At 32.1% G+C, this 20,484-nt stretch overlaps 1 protein-coding gene across 1 annotated transcript; it reads left to right on the forward strand.

Annotated features, from left to right (window-relative positions):
- Window positions 1-1,176: 1,176 nt before the first annotated feature.
- Window positions 1,177-18,609, forward strand: LOC137932940 (protein FAM151A). Its single transcript, XM_068776630.1, has 5 exons — window positions 1,177-1,344; window positions 9,141-9,242; window positions 13,754-13,998; window positions 17,731-17,970; window positions 18,367-18,609. The coding sequence occupies exons 1-5, from the start codon at window positions 1,266-1,268 to the stop codon at window positions 18,598-18,600; spliced, it is 900 nt and encodes a 299-aa protein (XP_068632731.1). The 5' UTR covers window positions 1,177-1,265; the 3' UTR covers window positions 18,601-18,609.
- The last annotated feature ends 1,875 nt before the right edge of the window (window positions 18,610-20,484 follow it).

Below are 20,484 nucleotides of genomic sequence, written 5' to 3' on the forward strand. Positions count from 1 at the left end.
AGAGACCCAAGAGCCGGTAGATGCGGCGTGGTCCCCCCCCTACCCCCTACCCCCCTCTAGGTGGAACGACGACATAGTTAAGGTCTTGGGAAATCCCTGGATGCGGGCGGAATGGTCATCTTCGTCGGTCTTCTAATGGGTGTCCATCAGTTGAAAAGAAAAAGAAGAAGGAATTTAAATATATATTTACACGTATACTACTGACTGGTTTGTAATCTTGATTCTAGAACTTAGAACCTGTCAATAAACTCTATAGTTATTCTTTAAGGAAAGGACCAATATTTAGCCAATTCCGCACATGCAGAGGTAGTCGTGCAAAATAATGCACCGCCGGCCAGCCTGCTGATAAATGCGCATGCGGCAAACAATGTGAAATAGAGTGACTCTGTGTTTGGCACTAATCGGTATAACAACTCTTGAAGATGTCCCGTCCCCATGGAGGGATGAAACACGTGTTGAGTGATTTAATGGTGGTAGTATTTATCAGCGGGCTGGCGGGCGGTGCATTTTGTTGCACGACTACCTCTGCATTTGCGGAAGTGGCTAAATATTGATCCTTTTCTTACTTAGGATGGACTTCCGCAAAATAACGCCTGATTCCATTAAACAGTTATTCTTTTATCGCCAATTATACATTTTTTTCCTTTCATAAATTATCTATTTCACACGTAAATCAGCGTGATAGTAATTCCACACACATATATATATATATATATATTGATCACTCTTGCTTTAATATGAACTGTGAAGTTTTTCGCGGATAAATATATGTCCTAAGTAAGATAAATCAAGTTTATGTAAATTAATATGTGGTATTAACCCTTTTCTTGATAATGTATCTGTAGAGATACATCAGAATTAAAAAAAAAATAGTGGCATCAATTTTGAACGCAAAGTAATCATATTTATGTTAATGTTTAGGTAATTTCTTAATTTTCGAAAGCTTGTTCAGTTTTTTCTGTTGGCATTCTTAAAAGTCAAGTGGTATGAATATTAATGTAATATTAAAAAAATCTGCCAAGTTAAGGGTTAAATCTACAGTTGAAGAAGAAAGAAAAAAATGTATAAAAGAAGAATTTATGTAACAAGCAAACCAGCGTGCGAAGGCTATGCGCGTGTCGCACCGGCCCGACAGGCCTTGGCAGCACGAATCATTTTAACAGAAGCAATCAACCTGTCACCCAACAAATTGGACAATTTGCCAATCAGCAGGTGGCTCGCGTCCTGTCTTCCCCACAAGTAGACGGTGGGACGGCTGCCCAAATATGCACCTTCCAGCCTCCGTCGGCATCAGACACCGCGCTCCAACCATGATGGTGTTTGCAGCAATTCTTGCTGCTTTGGGTGAGTTTACATATGTCTATATTCATATACGAGTAGTTACCAGTCGAAATATGAGAATATTAAAATGAACGTACCTCACTGTGACTGGCATAAAAATGTTATATAATTGAAAAAAAAAATGTGTAAATACTCCTTTTAAGATTGTTGAATTTAGTCATTTTTTTTCTGAACTAGTATCTATTTTAAATTTCGAGAAAATATTTTTTTAAGAAGAAATGTATTCGTAAATTGACAGTTTGATACAATTGTTAATTTGCATACATAGTAAATTCAAATAATTAGCTAGTAAATTAATATAAAGTATTTCATATATATCAAAAAATTATCTTAATTAAAAATATATATATATAAAATTTTCAGTTTCTTAAAGCTATATACAGCAAGTGTTTTATTTAATATCTTAAATACTTACTTATGTCTTTTTTATTTTTACCTTACTAAATTATTATTAATGCATGAATAATAACTGTGAAGAAAGTAATATTTCAAAATAGTAAACTTTAAAAAATTTTTCGTTTTTATCCAAATATAATATCGTGTTTTATTTCAATGGAAAACCTAGTTAAAATTATATATTCATGTAAATTTCTAAATTGAACCTTATTTTACTGCCTTTACGTCTGTATTTTTCAATAATAAAAAAACATAACAAACTCTCAGATATTTATTTATTATTAACATACAATAGTAAATCACTTTATTCTGGTAGATTGGTAGATTTGGTAGCTTCTAGAAAACAGTCGAATGTTAAAAGACAAAAATAGACTGCAGATCTTTCTAGACGACCTTGTGAGGAGGCTCAATTAATAAATCTCTGCAAATAACACGAGTCACAAGTGGATAAATGATTGGGTCAAATTAAATTTATGTTATTGAGTCATGCGTCAACTACGCCCAAATGAAATACGCAGTACCATATGAAATCATTTGCCAATTTTCCTCATTTCTATCTGTCTATATATATGCTAAATTCTTTTCCTTTTTTAGTCAATAGATCTAGAACTTATATGTAATTGAAGCATAAAGACATTTGACTAGTTTTTAATACAAATAAACTAAAAAAACCTACTTGCGTTTTGTTTGCATAAAACTATCCATTTTTAAACATTTCACTCTTTTTATTAAAAAAAGCAAATAGCTTTTGCGTGGGTATCGATGTCATAAATACATACATAAAATGCATTTGTAAATACAAAATTTAATTATAATTTTAACAACTATTAATAACTTGGAAACAAATTATTGTGGGCATTTAAATTTTAGTATATTACTAGCTGATCCCGCAAACGATGTTTTGCAAAAAAAAATTAATATTTTAATTTACAAATAAAAAATAAAGGTTGATCGTAGAGGGGTGAAAATTTATGGTTGTATGTATTCTTGTATGCTGTATCATAAAAAAATAAAAACAAAAAATTTCGTTAAAAAAATAAAATTTTTTTTTAAGTGTGAACAATCTTTATCACTTAGGGGTATAGAAAATAGATAGTAGCCGATTCTCAGACCTACTGAATACGCATATTAAATTTGGTAAAAATCAGTCAAGCCGTTTCAGAGGAGTTCAAGTTCGAACACCGTGACACGAGAATTTTATATATTAGATTATTTATTTATAAAAACATCTAACATATAATTGTAAAACATAATAAAACATGCTAAGGTAATTTTCAAGTCAGCAAAACGTATGTACTAGCTATCCGGTCCGCGAACTAAATGTACTCTTCTCCTCTTTGCTGGTAGAACTTCATTAAATCCATTCTTAGCTGATCTCTTCTTAGTAAAATAAATATTTTCACCAAGTTTCAAGTCTCTAAACTTTATGATACTAGATATATCATGATGAGTATAAACACAGATGTAAATGTCATCTAATATATAAAATTTCCATGTCGCAATGTTAGTTACCGTACTCCTCCGAAACGGCTTGACCGGTTTTTACCTAATTTTATATGCGTATTCGGTAGGTCTGAGAATCGGCTACTATCTATTTTCCATACCCCTAAGTGATATTGATGGGTTGTTCACCCTTCAATTTTTTTTAGACATATTTTTTTGTTTTTATTTTTTATGATACAGCATATAAAAAAAATATACAACCTCTCTACGATCAACTCTTATTTTTAATTGTTAAGTAAAAACTTTAATTTTTTTTTTGCAAAACAACGTTTGCGGGATCGGCTAGTATATGTATAAAAATACATTTATGTGCTTAAAATAATCTACTTATTTGTCTAACTTGATTATTTGGTTAGCTTCGTACTTGTAGAATCTTATATATCTAACTTTACTCTCTTTACTTATGATTAATTTATAAAAAATCTATGTTTAACAGACCATACAGAAGAGAATTTTAATTCATACAAAAGTAATTTAGAATGCAGACTTTTCAAATTTAAATTTCATCTTTCAAAGCTCGTAATTCAAAATTCAAAGTACATAATTCCAAATTCAAAGAACGTAATTCAAAATGTCTTTACTCAAATTGGCGTTTACATGCTGCCTTTTCGTTCAGCTTTTTATATAAATCGATGCAACAATATAATGCACTTTGAATGGATCATCAATTTATATGAGTTAAGAATGGATTCGTTGAAAGCTGTTTCAATGTAGCAATGTCAAGACTATTTCAATTATGAGCCGCGCGAGCGCTACCGAGAATCTTACTATCATCCACACAATGTCAAGATAACCTCGATAGGAGATATCCAACAAGCGCGGTAGGGTGACCAGTTCTACGTGATTAATATCGGACTGTCCTGATTTTTATTTAACTATATTTATATGAACGAAACATATTGTTTATGCAGTAAATAATGTTTAAAGTAATTAATCTGAAATATGTTACGTTAATATATATATATATATATATATATATATATATATATTTACACACACATATATTGTTGTCTCTTTCCAAAGTTCGATGTGCAATATTTATCGCCGGGTACTGTAATATGAATTTTTATAACGATTTTCTTAGCTATATTATCATTACGTTAGTTATTAATTCTGAAACCAACTATTTTTTATCGGGGACACAATATATAAATTTAATTTACATTATACATGAAAAGAAATGAAAATATGTAATGAAAACATAAATAAAGAAAATTATATACTAGAGAGAAGTAGTAAATGTGCATAATCGTAAAATGTATACATTTGATGTAAATAAAAAAATCAAAAGACAAGTCTCCTTGCCAGTGGGAACTAGAGATACGAAATTCATTACCTCGTTTCCAAACATTGCATTGTTTTGTTTTTTCTGCGACAGTTATAACAACATTCCACTAGCATTTAATAGGCTATGTATATATTTATTACGGTGATCAAAAAGTCAAATGAATATATTTATAAAATGTATTTTTTTTATTTATTCTTCCGAATCAATTTTATCTCTTTCAAAGTAATCTCCGTCAGATAAAACGCACTTTTACCAACGCTTTTTGAGGTCGTCGAAAGCGACGGAATAGGCTTTTCCTGGTATAGCCTTAAGATTTTCGATTCGGTTTTTATATCCTGAATCATGTCAAAACATCGTCCCCGCATTGGTATTTTGAGTCTGAATATCCAGAAGTTACAGAGCCAAATCATGCAATTACGGTGGCAGCGGAACGACATGAGTTGAGTTTTTGGCAAATAAAACTTCGCGAAGAATCGATGCAGTATGACATCGACCTTCGAACATACTTCAAAAACAAACAGACGCTTGGCAAATGTTATAGACAGTCGTACCAACTTAAAAAAAATACCTGACTTCCTAATGCCAGGGTGTTTTAAATGACAATTTCACCTTACTTTTTAATAACATTAGTATTGATAGAGATTAAAATCAAAATGGCGGATCATGTAAACAAGTTAAAACAAGCTAGCTATTCTCGCAAATTCGTCTGCGTGAAATTTAACAAAATAAAATTTGTTTTTTTTTTGTTTAATTTGAAGTATAAAAGTATCCTAAGTTACTCATCACATCAGCTACCTACCAGTATAAAACGTCAAAATCGATCAGATAAAAAAAAATGTAATGTTGATTTATGTACATATATATTCATATGCGTGTAGTAAAAAGCGGTAATTTTAATATTACGAACAGAGAGTCCATTTTTATTTATTTATACACATGTACAGATAATAAAACTTGAGGATGAATTGGCCTGTTGTTAACAATATTTTTGAACACACAAAAAAGTAAATACGTTGTCGTTGAGAACTGTTTTCACGCCGGCACGTTTTCAAACCTCGTAGTGTTTTTTTTAATAATTCTTACTAGAATTGCCAGGGCGTTTTTTTTTTTTAATTTGCTTTTTTCGCCTTGCAAAACGTTCGATGCTAGTCAACCAGTCCTTTTCTAAATATATGGGGGAATGGAGGGGGTGGCTATGTCCAATATTGTACATCCTATGCCTGAAATCATAAACATAGTGATATGTCCAAATATTGAATTAATTTCGTCTCCCTTATTTTACTTTTACCTGTTGCTAAATCCAGCCATATAACTGGCAGCAAACAAAGCTTATCAAAATCTTTCCTGTCATAATTATTTATAATCTGTAATGGTCAGACCGTTATAAGAGATATATAATAAAGTTATATCCAAGTATTAATTTTCTGTCAGGATAATTCCTGATAATACCAGGATAAGATTGCTTGCCTAGCGCATGACTCAGTTGTAATTTGCGAGGAATTTCCGGATGAGATCAGCAATGAAAAGCAAATGCAACGCCACGTGTACGTTTTGCCGCCAATAAGTGGCCACAGATAAGCAAAGAGAAACTCTTTGAACTTAAACATTTTCAACGAGAGAAATTTATATCTTAAAATGTATTATAATAAAAGGTGATATATTTAGTTATTAACACTTTATTGTACTTGTGAAATTGTCATTTAAAACTCCTGAGCATTAGGAAGGCCAGTATTTTTTTCTAGGTCGATAGGATTTTCTATAACATCATCTGTTTGTCAAAATTTGAAATAACATTTAGCTCAGCGCAAACCATCTTGAAGGATTTTTTTGTGAACTATCACCAATAGATTTTTTAAGTTTATGATTCTTTATTCGAATTCGAACGCCGATTTGAATTCGAACTTTGACAGCTGTCATTAACTGTCAGAGATAGTCGCTGTCATTGTGGGCGTGGAAGCTCTGCAGAGTTTTTACTGCCAGAAGTTAGTTATCTGTGGCATTTAAAGATAATAAATAAATTATTGTAATATAATTCATGAACACTTTATACATGATTTACTCTTTTAAAATTTAATCACCTTGGATAATTAAAACAACAATTTTAGTAAACAAAACACGCGAACCAAGTAAGCAACAGTGCGGTACTATATTCAGTCAAACATAACATGCTTGCAAAGGCGGTCGAGTGACCCCGTTTTAGTAATAATAAACCACAAAATTAACTTGAAAGAACTTCCTCCGAGAGAATACCGTTTTCCCACCGCAATGTGTGTTTATGTTATATCGGACTAGATCAGCAGCTCCTTTGATGTCTAGAATATCTAGATCAGTAACGTCTAGATATTTATACAGAAATTATTGATGTGTTGTTAAATCATGACGTCAATTTAAAAATATCTCGCGATTAAAAACTAGATTTATTTATCATAGATTTCCTGAAATATACTCATCACGATATCTCTATAACCATAATGCTTTAAATTTTTGCAATTTGGTAGAAATATTTCTTTTACCAATTGAAAATAGGCTAAGAACAGATTTTATGAAATTTAGTCCAATAAATAAATTTAGAACAATATTTCACCACAGTTGCTATTGACCAAGGCCGCCATTTGCAAAATAATATCACTGTTTACTGTATGGAGTTAAAAAAAATTTTTGGAAAAGTGCCAATTCATTCGTGTATATGTCGACATTTTTGAAACCCATGACCTATTTACTTAACCGAATTTGTCTATTTTGAAAAAGATATTAAATTATGTCAATAGGGGGAAAATAAATCAACAAAGACAAATAATAAATCTAAAAAACTATATTTAAAAATATTTTCAGCTATTAGTTTAGACTATAAAATAATTTAAAGCTTTCAAATAAAAAACAAAACAAAGTAGAAATTTTAATAAATGTTTTTTTAAGTAAGCATAATAAACACAAATTTTCATATATTTAATAATCTTATGTCATTATGAAATAATAAAATATATTACAGTATTATTTTATTAAAAAAAAAAAAAACAAACAAAATAAATGTAATTTATGTTTGCACAGAACATAGAATTATTTATCTGTGGTCGTCAAACTCCACCGCCACACTATTTCTTTGTTGTGACAGTCGTGTATTATTTAAAACAAGCAGTGTTTTTGTACTTACGTGAAGTGAGTATTTTATTAAACATACTATATATATAAAATTATCACCACCATTGCGTCGGAAATATACATTTATATTTAATTATGGGGAAGATTTATACTTATCGAAAATTCATTGTCATGTTTAGTGTTGTGTTATGATCGTGACGTGAAGTGCCGCAGTGTTGCCATAGTTGTAAATTTTAAATAATACTAAATGTCACTAATGTAATTTTTTAAATTTGGTAATAAAAATAATTTAATTATATTACAATGTTAATGTTTTTAATAATATATAATGCGAATAACAAAATTGTGCATTATATTATAGAAATTGAATAACTAAAATTGATTTCAAAATATCGTAAATATTTTTTTAAATAACTGTCTTTAATTTTTATTTACTAAATTAATTATGAAAAAGTTTATTGCATCGTTATTTAAAAAAAATGAGTATAAACAGAAAATTATTTAAAATGAAAATAGACAAATAATTTTAAAAATAAGTATTTATGTGTAATAATTGTTTGATATTTCTACGATTTACCAATTTAAGAAAATACATATGATTCCGAAATATTTAAATTGTATTTATTCTTCACACTACTATATACTTAGATGGTTTCTTGCAAGAGAGACCTATGTCATACATTATTATATTTTTTCTGAAGCTACTGTTTCTATTTTTTTTATCAGAATCCTTTGGACGTTTTACATTCACTTATCTAACCTATAAAACAAGTTTTATAATGCTTTTTTTCATATTACGCAATTTCTTGTCTCACTTGAACCTATTGTTCGCCACCATACTCCTATAATGCGTGGATTTCCCGTGTTATATTTCTGTATTCAGGTGCTTGTTGGCTGCTCTTCAAGATCCAGTAAGACAGAAACAAAATTTTTGTGATATATAATTATCATATTTATTTTTTTAGAACATATTACACGCGTACAGTGGTTTAAAAAAACAAAACCAATACTAAGTGTGTGGCTTATTGACTAGCGCCACCTAGTAGGTTTTTATAGAAAATATGATAAAACAGTTTCATGTATTTTATTACTTTAATATTTATAATGGTTTGTATGCATGTATTACAAATAACTTTGGACTACCTAGATTATCTATACAGATGAATAAAATTGAAGTATCTGTTTGTAATATTTAAATAAACGCTTTTTACTACATGCATATAAATGTAAATACGATACAAATATCAAAATTATTATTTTTTTCTGTCTGTCTATTCCTGCTAATCTCTGAAATGCACAGGCAGTTAGCTGATGTAGTAAGGAGTAACTAAGGCTACTTTCGAAAAAATTTTAAATGAAAAAAATCTTGATAAGCTAATTTTTTTTTTCAATTCTACTCGAACGAACTCGTGGGCAGTGATAGTATAACGAAACAATACGGGGATTTCCCATTTAATATTTCTACACCGTGACGTTTTTATTATAATTGGTTAACAATATTCACCTTCCACAGCCACTTCCGTGACCGGAGAAGAAGAAATAATGAAGAACCTTACAACAGTGACCTGGGCACACGCTGTCAACAACAAGACGTATCTTGATGCTGCATTAGCCAGTAAGTAACTTTTTTACATTTTCAAACTTTTCTGTACATTATTGTAACAAACACATTTACGAACCGGTCAGTATAAGACATGGTTGCACAGACTTAAGACTAGGGGCCACTCGGGTAAATCATAAACTGATGGCGGGCCGGCCGCCAGAAGTATAGGTAATTAATTTTTTAGTTTTATTCTGGAATAGAATTCAATATTTTTTGAATGTACGAGAGTATTATTTTTGCTGTTGGTGGGCCACCAGTATTCGATCGGCGGGCCGCGGTCTGTGCATCCATGAGACATCTACCTGGTGAATAGACGACCTTGGAGGTGGACACCAGGCCAGCGTGTATTACACGGACGAGACTCAAGATGCGATCGCAAGGTTTATCGATGTGGCGAATATGGCAACCGCCGCGCAACTGGCGCTCAACCTGAGGATGCCAATATGGAGTAGGGATCAGGAAGTGGTCGTACGAAACGAAATTTAAAAAACTAATGTAAAAACAAAGGCATGGATGCTAATGTCTGTGAAATATAGATCGTAATTAAAAAGACCCAAGACCAGGGTACATCCAGACCAGAGTTCCTCAAACTTATTTGTGTCGTAGAACCCTTGCTATTTTTTTCCGTGTTGGTTAGACCCCCTACTTACCTGATATTGATTTCCTGTAAATTTCTAAATGTAGTGAAGTTTAGTGTATGTCCAAAATGTATTGCGACCACAAAGCGAATACCAACACAATTTTATAGACATATATAATAATTTTTTTACTTCGTAGGTACTTTTATAAATAATGTAAACGTTTTGATATTATAAGATAGTATGTGTAAGTATATAGGTACTATCAGTGTATGTGTTGAGATTCACTATCGAGGACCCCCATTTTTATTTCATGGACCCCAAATTTTTTTTTCGCTGACGTAGACCCCTTGCTGGTTATCATAGACCCCCAGGGGTCGATATAGACCACTTTGGGAATCACTGATCCAGACGGTCCTATCAGAAATTCTTCTAGTCATCTAATATTTTTGGCCGTGTAGTTTCGACCCATCTTATTTCCACCAAAGGTTAAACAACAGCATTCGTAGTGTGTGTTTACGTGTATATGATAATCTATTCTATATCTGAGCTGTGATAGTCCTGAAGTAGAGGACTTACTTGCAATCGTAGATCACGGGTTCAGTTCCCAGGATACAATGTTACATAATTCATACTTTGAGCATTAATAACAAAGGATTGCTACGTTAATGAAGAAGTTTCCAGAGGATGGGCAGCGGCATCCTCTGTGTACCATAAAATCGCACTGCGATCTTCAAGTTCTTCAAGTCTGGTGATTTTGGCATATCTTCTCATAGATGAGGGGAGCGACATAGTCAAGGTTACGTGAAGCCCCTGGATGCCGGCAACGCATGATGGGACACGTGGTGATCTTTGGGAAAGTGACTTACAATTGGTGATGAGTTGACATTAGCCAATTGGATCTTTACCTGGTATTCCTAAATATTACTTGTTCTCTGTTAATGTTGTTGCTAATAGTCCGAAGGCTTTTACAGCTTCATCGGAGATGAGTCCACAGATCGGAAGTTTCCGGTCTAAATCTCTGTTCTATAACTCTTCATTTTCCTATTAAGATATCCTGATCCTTGTTATTATCCTTTCACTTATATCATACTATATTGATATTTTAAAACTAATGAATCGTTTTATAAAGAATTGTTTAGACGAATTCGCAACTCTGTGAAACGGATTCTAATATTTTTAGCTCTAAAAGCACACAGTGTATAAGCGAATGCAAGGAAACTGTACTTTGTTTGTAAACTTGACGATTCTAATGTTACATGCGAAACACGAATACACAGAGGGAGGAATAAAGCTTGTCCACGTGTATTGTTTTGTATCCTATACACAGGCAAGGTAAAATTAGTTGCTGCGAATATGTTCGGTATTATACACTGCCATGTATTATTCATCTTCTTTTAAATCTAGAAACACCCTCTGCAAGATGCCTGTATCCTGTGACTTTCTCTCATCTCATCGGCCAATGTAGAGGGAGATCTTCCCACGCCTTTTTTCTTCTTTCGTCGTTGCACGAGCGATGTCACCTACTCTATCTTTTGTTTTGGTTCTTCTACGTATCTCATCATCTCTGGTTCGATCTCCCAACCTCGGACTTTCTTAAAAGGCCATACATTAGCGACAACCTCTCATACTGTCTGCGACAATGCCTTTGAACCGTGATTTTTCTTTTTATAAATTCTAATTTGTATCGCTAGTGTTTTTTTACTGCATTTATTTTTCGTTTTAACTAAACGCAGACAGTTGGGAGGGGGTTGCCGCTATTTGATACGGATCTTTCTTCTCCCAGCTGCAAGGCACCAAAGCGTTTTATAGTTTTTTTACAGTTTTTCTTACACAATTTTCTCTTATGGGTAGATAGAGATAAAATTTATACATATTAACAATACTATTTGGAATAATTAATTTTATATTAGTTGCTACATTATTTTATTGAACCGTGACTTTTCATCCTTTTTTGTGCGATCCCAACTTTGGCCTTTCTAAAGTTCTTATGCCTCCCTATATATAACATATATTAAATCGAAAGAGTTAAATTCAACATAAGTCCACTTTATAATTGCACCACTTAACAATAAAATTGCCCTCTTGTGGGCCGTGGGCTTAAGAAGTTTGTTATAAAGTGAAATAATTTATATCATGGTTATTGTAAAAATGACCACAAAAAAGTATGAATTTTTATTTTAATTTTTGGTTATTAGTTCTTCTGATATTATTCAACTTACGCAAGAGGTAACTTTAAATGATCATATGGGTATATAAAGATATAAAGTATGACTATCATATAGGAGTACTATTAAATATTTAACTAAAGTATATAGCAGGAATAGGGGATGTATGAAAAACACACTCCAAAATCAACCTCGAAGATTCTTCTCAATGTGATTATAGAGTGTGTTCATTTGGGTTCTTATCACATTCCATATAAAGTAGATAATGATGTGAATAAATGTGATGCAGCTTGCAGGAAGTCGCTTGAAGCAGACACTGCAAGATCGATTATTGAAGCGATATTTGTAGGCGAGGGTCTATATAGACCCCTAGGGGTCTATGATAACCTGCAAGAGGTCTACGTCAGCGAAAATAAATTTGGGGGTCCATGAAATGAAAATGGGGCTCCACGATAGTGGATCTCAACACATACACTGGTAGTACCTATTTACTTACATCATACTATCTTATAATATCAAAACATTTACATTATTTATAAAAGTACCTATGAAGTAAAAAAAATATTGTATATGTTTATAAAATTATGTAAGTTGTAGGATTATTAAATTAACATGTGTTTTTACTTTAAGTTTTTAACACTAAACTTCACTACGGTTAGAAATTTACAGGAAAACAATATCAGGTAAGTAGGGGGTCTACCCAACACGGAAAAACATGGCAAGGGGTCTACGACACAAAACAGTTTGGGGAACTCTGATATAAACACTGTATTGTTTTATGAATATAATCGATTATTTTTAAATCGATATACAAAAAAATAATCGATATAAATTAACAGTAATGCTGATTATGCGTATACTGTGTACGCGAGTCGAGCGGGTTCGTTCCCAGAACTGTGGGCGATTAATAACAATTACATTGACAGATTTAGGCTTCGGCAGTTAAAACTGAGCAGCGCAGCCGTTTCCACTACAAACAATTTTATTAACCACTCCAGGAACATTCACGTACCGGTTTACTAAACATATGAATCGGGGAATATATGCTTTTGTTATTTGTAAGCTGTTGCTATGAGGTGTTATTATGTTACGCTATCCGTTGGTAGGTTGGTAAATTGGTAGAATTTGGTCCTGAAGGTATTTTGACTGTATTTCTTAGAGCTGTGGTTGTTTTCTTGTGGATTATATCAGACCAACTACTCTAGGAATATTCACGAACCGGTTTACTAAACATATGAATATATGCTTTTGTTATTTGTAAGCTGTTGCTATGAGGTGTTATTATGATACGCTACCCGTTGGTAGCTTGGTAAGTTGGTAGAATTTGGTAGAATACTTTCACCAATTTTGAGTTGGTATAATCCTGAAGGTATTTTGTCTGTCTTTCATAGAACCATGGTTGGTTCCTTGTGGATAATCTCAGACCAACCACTCCAGGAACATTAATGAACCGGTTTACTAAACATATGAATCGGGGAATATACGCTTTGTGATTTATACGCTGTTGCTATGAGGTGTTATTATGTTACGCTACCCGTTGGTAGGTTGGTAGAAGTTGGTAGGATACTTTCATCGACTTTAAGTTGGTATAATCCTGAAGGTATTCGAAAAGATCGGAAAGGCTTCACAGACTTGAAAATATCTTAGTTAATTCGCAAATAATTTAAATAAGGTTATGCTTTGTGTATGGTGAGATTAGTTAGGTATATATATATACAAATTCCGTTTAGGTGCCTTAGAAATTGGTAATTGTATTTATATAGTTTTTAATTTCCAGGCGATGTGTCTATGCTGGAAGCTGATATAGTCCTGGGTCATATAACCGGCAAGGATGGTCCAGCGATACCTATCATGGCACACCCACCTGCCACCACCTCGGACCTAACTCTTGGGGATTTCTTGACCGCTGTATCGCAGTACAACAACGGCAACTCTAAACAGAAGGGCGTGAAGCTTGATTTTAAGAGCATTGAAGCCTTTGAAAAATCTCAGGATCAGATTGCGCAGTTCAGTAAACCCGAAGTGAGTATTAGAAAATGTTATAGCCAGAAGTAAGTATAAATGGTAACATTGCTAGTAAGTAAACCGGAAATAAATATCATATAGTATTTCCGTCTTTTTCGTAAACCAGATAATGTAGCTGCAATTGTAATAAATCGAAAGAGAGTTTTTGATCGTATTTTTGCTGTTTAAGACAAAAATAAGTTTATGATGCCATGTTGCTTGCATATTAACATATAAGTGACTGTCAAATGGTATTGCCAGTTTAATATTACATTTTTTTTTGGTAATTTTTCGGTAAAAGCATAGCATTTATTATCAGGTTATTTTTGTTATGAAAATAACATATAAATATTAAATATCTAAGTTATTAATATTTTAAGTAAACAGTCTGACTTGCGTCAAGAATATGATATAGTTTAAAAATAAAAAAAAATCGTAAATAAGACGTGTATATTTCAAACCAAGATCATCGTCGTAGATCGAAGAGTTGCTCGAAGACCTGTAAAGATACTTTGTAGCGTGTCATGCCTTCTATTAACCACACTACTACTGTACATAAAATTATATTTATTTGAAATTGTAAGTTAACACGTTGGCTTTTAAAGAATAATATTACACAAATATAAAATACTAAGTTTATATAATACTAGCTGATACCGCAAACGTTGTATTGTAAAAAAAAATAGGGTTTTAATTAACAAAAAAAATAAGGGTTGATTGTAGAGGGGTGAAAATTTATTGTTGTATGTATTCTTGTATGCTGTATCATAATAAAATAAAAACCAAAAAAATTGTCTAAAAAATAAAAAAAATAATTTAGGGGTGGACCACCCTTATCACTTAGGGGTATGGAAAATAGATAGTAGCCGATTTTCAGATCTACTAAATACGCATATAAAATTTGGTAAAAGTCGGTCAAGCTGTTTAGGAGGAGTTCAAGTTCGAACACCGTGACACGAGAATTTTATATATTAGATATAAAATAAAAGACTCGGTGTTTAGCACTGGTTGGTGTAACATCTCCTGAGGATGCCCCGTGGAAAGGTGAAACACATGTAGAGTAAATTAACGGTGTTAGTTGTGTTTCGCATTGTTTACCGCACGCACATTTATCAGCCGGCTGGCGGGCGGTGCACTTTATTGCACGATTACTGCTGCATAGCGGAAGTAGATATATATTAGTCCCTTTCTTACTTAGGATGGACTTCCGCAATGTAATTCCTGAATCTATTAGATAAATATAAATTGTGATATATATATATATATATATGTATATATATATATATATATATATATATATATATATATATATATATATATATATATATATATAAACAGCATTGATGAAGTTAAAATTCATCGAACAAAGTTTAGGTACGGGACTATTTCTTTACTTACTTAAAGATACCTTCATTTATACCATTTGCTATTGCTTATTCAATAAAATATTTTTTAATTGCTTATTATAAAGAAAAACTTATATGTTTCGGAAGATATAATAACATATCTATATGTAACTAGCAGAAAAAAGAGACGAAAGGCTACATAAAATGTGAGATACATTGGGGTCACTTCTGGTCTCATTGGCCAGTTTACGTTTGCACGGTTGAACACAGGTTACAAACAATCAAAATTATAATAATAACTTATTATAAGCACTTTCAAATCGTCAATTAACATAAAATGCCGGCATTGTTTTCTCTAAAGCAATCACTGGCTAGGAAGGCAGTTCTGCTGAGAGCCGGCGAGAAATCAACAGTTGCTCTTTTCAAAAACAGTTTTAAAAAGATTGAGACAATAATAAGCTTCCAGAGGGGCATCAATATTTAATTCCATGCATTAACATCAGTATAGTATTCTTGCATGCAATAACATACATTTTTCAAAAATATTGGTTATATATCTCTAGTGGCAAATCTAAAATTGTTTGTGGAATTTTATTGTACATACACGAGGACGAAAACTAAAAGCAAATGTTTTTTTTTACTACATTTTTATTCCTTTTATTAACACTATGTTTAATACTGTGCAAATAAACCCATGATCTTATTGCAATACCTCTTTTTTTAAATCATATTTCAAAAATTTGAATACATCTTGAAACATCAAAATACGGCATGCTAAACGTTTATCATATATTATTATCTAAACTTATTACTTGCATAGATAAGTAACAATTGTTATAATAGAAACAACACTGTTGTACATAATTCACACGCACCGTCATTTCTTATTAAGCCATTTCATTTTTAAAATTAATCCAAATTGCATTCTAACACAAACTACCAAAGTGTAAATTTATTTAACTGGCAACACATGTGCATTCCGCTGTCAGTGTAACGCTTATCATTTGTGCCATAGAGTATATTTTCGTTTGACATATGTCAATGCGATGACAGCTGGGGCAGTTGAATGATTTTAACTGCCGAAATGTGTCCAAAGCAATTATTCCTTAACGAGCTTAATTTAAAAAAAGTCATGAATTCTCATAGCGCGCATAGACGCGGCGTCTGGATTGATTGATCGTGAATTGATTTTTATTTTATTACAAGTCATAACAATCGTAGTTGATTGCAGTGTATTTTAATTCACCCTAATCTTAGATAAGTATATATTTCTGACAAATCACTTAATCACTTTAGCAGCTGAATATAGGTGATTTAGTTCTATGAAATGTTCGTTGCAAGAAAATAGTTAAAAACGTTATACAAAAAAATAAAAATCCAAATATACAATAAGAAATGTGATAAAATGTGATAAAATAAAACTCAAATGTGATATATAATGTATTATAGAAAATAAGTAAAAATGTAAAATGAAAAAATGTAATAAGAAAAGAGGAAAGAATGATAGATGAACAGAGCAAAAGGGTAAGAAAGTAGAAATGTAGCATGAAAGATAGATAATAGACCGAAAGAGAAAGTAAAATATGAAAGAAGAGAGAGAAAATAAAAAATCATGTGAAAAATTAAATTGCCAATAAAGTCCCTGTCCCACCATAAATAGGGGTACGAGAGGCCCCCAATAGCGGGGGTCATTAAAAAAAAATGTTCGTCTAAAGTGACAGTTGAGCATGATAGTTCAGCAGTTGAAGACAGGCCTCCGATCATATGTCACGTCTTAGATTCCCGAGATACAATCTTATATAATTCACTCTTTGCACATTAAAGATATAGCATTGACACAGCTCATAAACAAGTTTTCCAAGGATCGACAGCAGCGTCCTCTATATATCATATCGTCATATATATATATATATATATATATATATATATATATATATATATATATATATATATCTTCCATAGATATCTTTGGAAAAAACTTGTGCTTGTAGTGGTCATGTAGAGTACCCGACAATAAATATTGCACATCGACCTTTGGAAAGAGACAATCGACTAATTTCGCACGAAATACGACTGACAAAACGTCACGTAGGTAGTGTGGAACAGAGATAGTGCTCTACGAAGCCGAAATTAGCCGATTGTCTCTTTCCAAATGTCGATGTGCAATATTTACCGCCGGGTACTGTATGGTATGATATGATGTTATTTATACCTGTACTAATTTGGGTTAAATTTCATAAAATGTTTGACATTTTTAACACAAAAAAAAACTACAAATGAATGTCACCTAAACACTCTATGCAATTTTATATTTTATAAACCAATATTTAAGGCTGTATATGTCTACTTAAATAAAGGTATTAAATATGCTTGGATCATATAATTTTAATATCGTCCATTTCAGATAACCTTTCCTCTGTGGCTAAACGCGGACATACTGCCGGGTCCGGTGAATGCGACCACGACGCCGGTGGATCCTCTGAAGTTCCTCGAGCTTGGGGCGAAGCACCCTCGGGCTGTTCTATCAGTCGGCTGGACAACAAACTACGGTGGCAATATCACGGAAGGAGAGTACAGTCGCGATCAAATTGGAACCATGTTACGTCTTGTCAACGAACATGTCAATCAGACTGTCACCTTTCCGGTATGAGAATGGATATATACATAATATAGCATAGACAGATAAACGATCCTATCACAATATATTTATAAAAACATATATATGTATTCACTTTTAGTGGTGTAATTCAGGGCTTCTTAGTTTAAGACCGACCGACCTCTTTAAAACTGCCCTCCTTAACAATCAAATCACCCCCACCCCCGTGTGTCGTGGGCCCAACGATGGGAAACACTATATAACATTTCTTGATCTTTGAATCGTACAAAACGACATATACTTGTTTATTTTCTTGGTCGAAATATTTTTATCACACTTGGATATTCATCACCCACCTTTTTTCCTGTATTTATCAATTTTTTACTTTTAACTTTGCCTAATCTCATAAAAAAGTAATTTTATTAACCGTTATTCCTGTTCTAGGTGCGTGCTGGACTTGCTTCCAACAGCCAACCTGTCATCTTGGATCTTCTCAGAGAAACCGCGTCTCTGAACTCCTCGATGACGGTGTGGTCGAGTGAAGGAGACGCTGTCGAGGTGGACCGCCTCAGGGCCCTTATCCTCACCGTGGGTTTGGAGAGAACCTACCTCGACGTACCCCATGAACTTGCAGCCAAACTGCATCTGCCACCAGCGGACGCCAAAGCAAAGAATTAAATAAATCACTATTAGATGTACATTGGTTTTTATTTTCGATTTTATTTATTTATGTATTTATTTATTTATAAAACAGTCGTAAATAAAGATTCATAATATGGGAGTAGTGGGTTCATAAAAGCCTATAATATGCTTTATGTATGAAAGATTAAGTTACAAAAACTCTGCTTATACAGGGTGATAGGATATAAGTGTAAAAACTTTAAAGGGAGGGGAGAAAAAATCACTTTACACTTCATTTTTTTGTTCATTTAATTTTATCTTTGTAAATCAAAAACAATAAGAAAACATAAATATAAAGAGGCTTTTTAATAGTTTTACACACACACATATATATATATATATTATACAGACGGTACGATAAACATTGAATTCTCTTTAAATATATTTAAAATTTCCATTAATCCTGATTTAATAATAAATAAATTAAAGTAAGAATAAAATAAATAAAAAAATTGGTAGTTAGTACTATACTTAAAATACCATTTATTTTATCTATGAAATATATTTAACATATTTCCAATGTACCTGTATAAAATGATCGCTTTGAAATATGTTATGTAAGTAAATTTTTTGTCTCAGGAACAGACAGTAAATTACAATTATTTTTAATACGCACACACACACACATATATATATATATATTTCTCTCTCTCTCTATATATATATATATATATATATATATATATATATATATAAATGTATATATATGTTCTCTGAAACTAATAATTTTTGTACATGGAGTACCGTAAATAAATTGACATATATTGAGCAATAAATTCACACTACTAAATCTTTTACATCTGAAATCATTCTGTATATTTAGGCCCTTAGAAATTATAAAAACGTAATCATTGTTTCATAAGCACGAATAAAACCGGTATAGAAAAACTATTGGATCACTTCAATTAACTTTCACTATCCGATTGCTACATTATACATAATTAACTATTCCGTGTAACAAGATAAATATCTTTAAAGTTATATTTAAATGATATAGTATAATGAAACTTTGAACTTTTATTAGAAGAAAGATAATAAAGCGTGAAAAAATCGATAAACAAAATAAGCGGAAATCTTCCCAAAGATAGGGAAAGGGTCCCAATAGTGGGGACACTTAAAAAAAATAGTGGGTGATGTATTACAAAAGGGGTGATGAAAAAGCGAAGTCATTAGAGAATCGCCCTTAACTAGAATAAATTATATACAGTAATACCCCGCTTTACGCGAGGGATACGTTCCAAAAAAAATCGCGTTAACTGAAATTCGCGTATAACGAGGTTTATGATTAAACATAGTTAAAAATTATAACAAAAAAATACAAATCATATTAATCAATCACTTTAATTCTAGGAACACTATGCAACACATACTCTTATTTTTTACGGAAAAATACATCTATTGTCTTTTGGGTAACGTTTTATTTACGTTCTTGTGAAATACGTTCATAACACCCAACACTGTTTTTAATTGTTTGACAGATGGTCAAGACACCATAGAGAAGTTGATGACTACATTATATTTATACGCACTCTTTCGCGTAATTTGAGGCATTTGATTTGAAATTTGCAATCCGCGTTATAGTGAAACCGCGTATAACGGGGTCGCGTAAAGCGGGGTATTACTGTAATTCTTAATATTTATAAGCGAGTAAAACGCCTACAAATTGGCATGCATCGACGGAATACCGACGATACTTGTCCATATGGCTTGCATATGGAGAGGTCGTCACACTTTTAACAAACTTTCTAATACAGATACAACAGTGCTTATTGTATTAAAAATAAAGTTGTTTATCACATAACTAGATACATATTGTACTTTGTTAACACGCTAGACAATGCGGCGAGATGGGTTGCGCATTGTAATTATTTTGTTTATTAA

The sequence above is a fragment of the Battus philenor genome, unplaced genomic scaffold, assembly GCF_028537555.1.
Source record: "Battus philenor isolate CCGP_79_NKW_IND1 unplaced genomic scaffold, ilBatPhil1.0.hap1 SCAF_12, whole genome shotgun sequence".
Classification (NCBI taxonomy): domain Eukaryota; kingdom Metazoa; phylum Arthropoda; class Insecta; order Lepidoptera; family Papilionidae; genus Battus; species Battus philenor.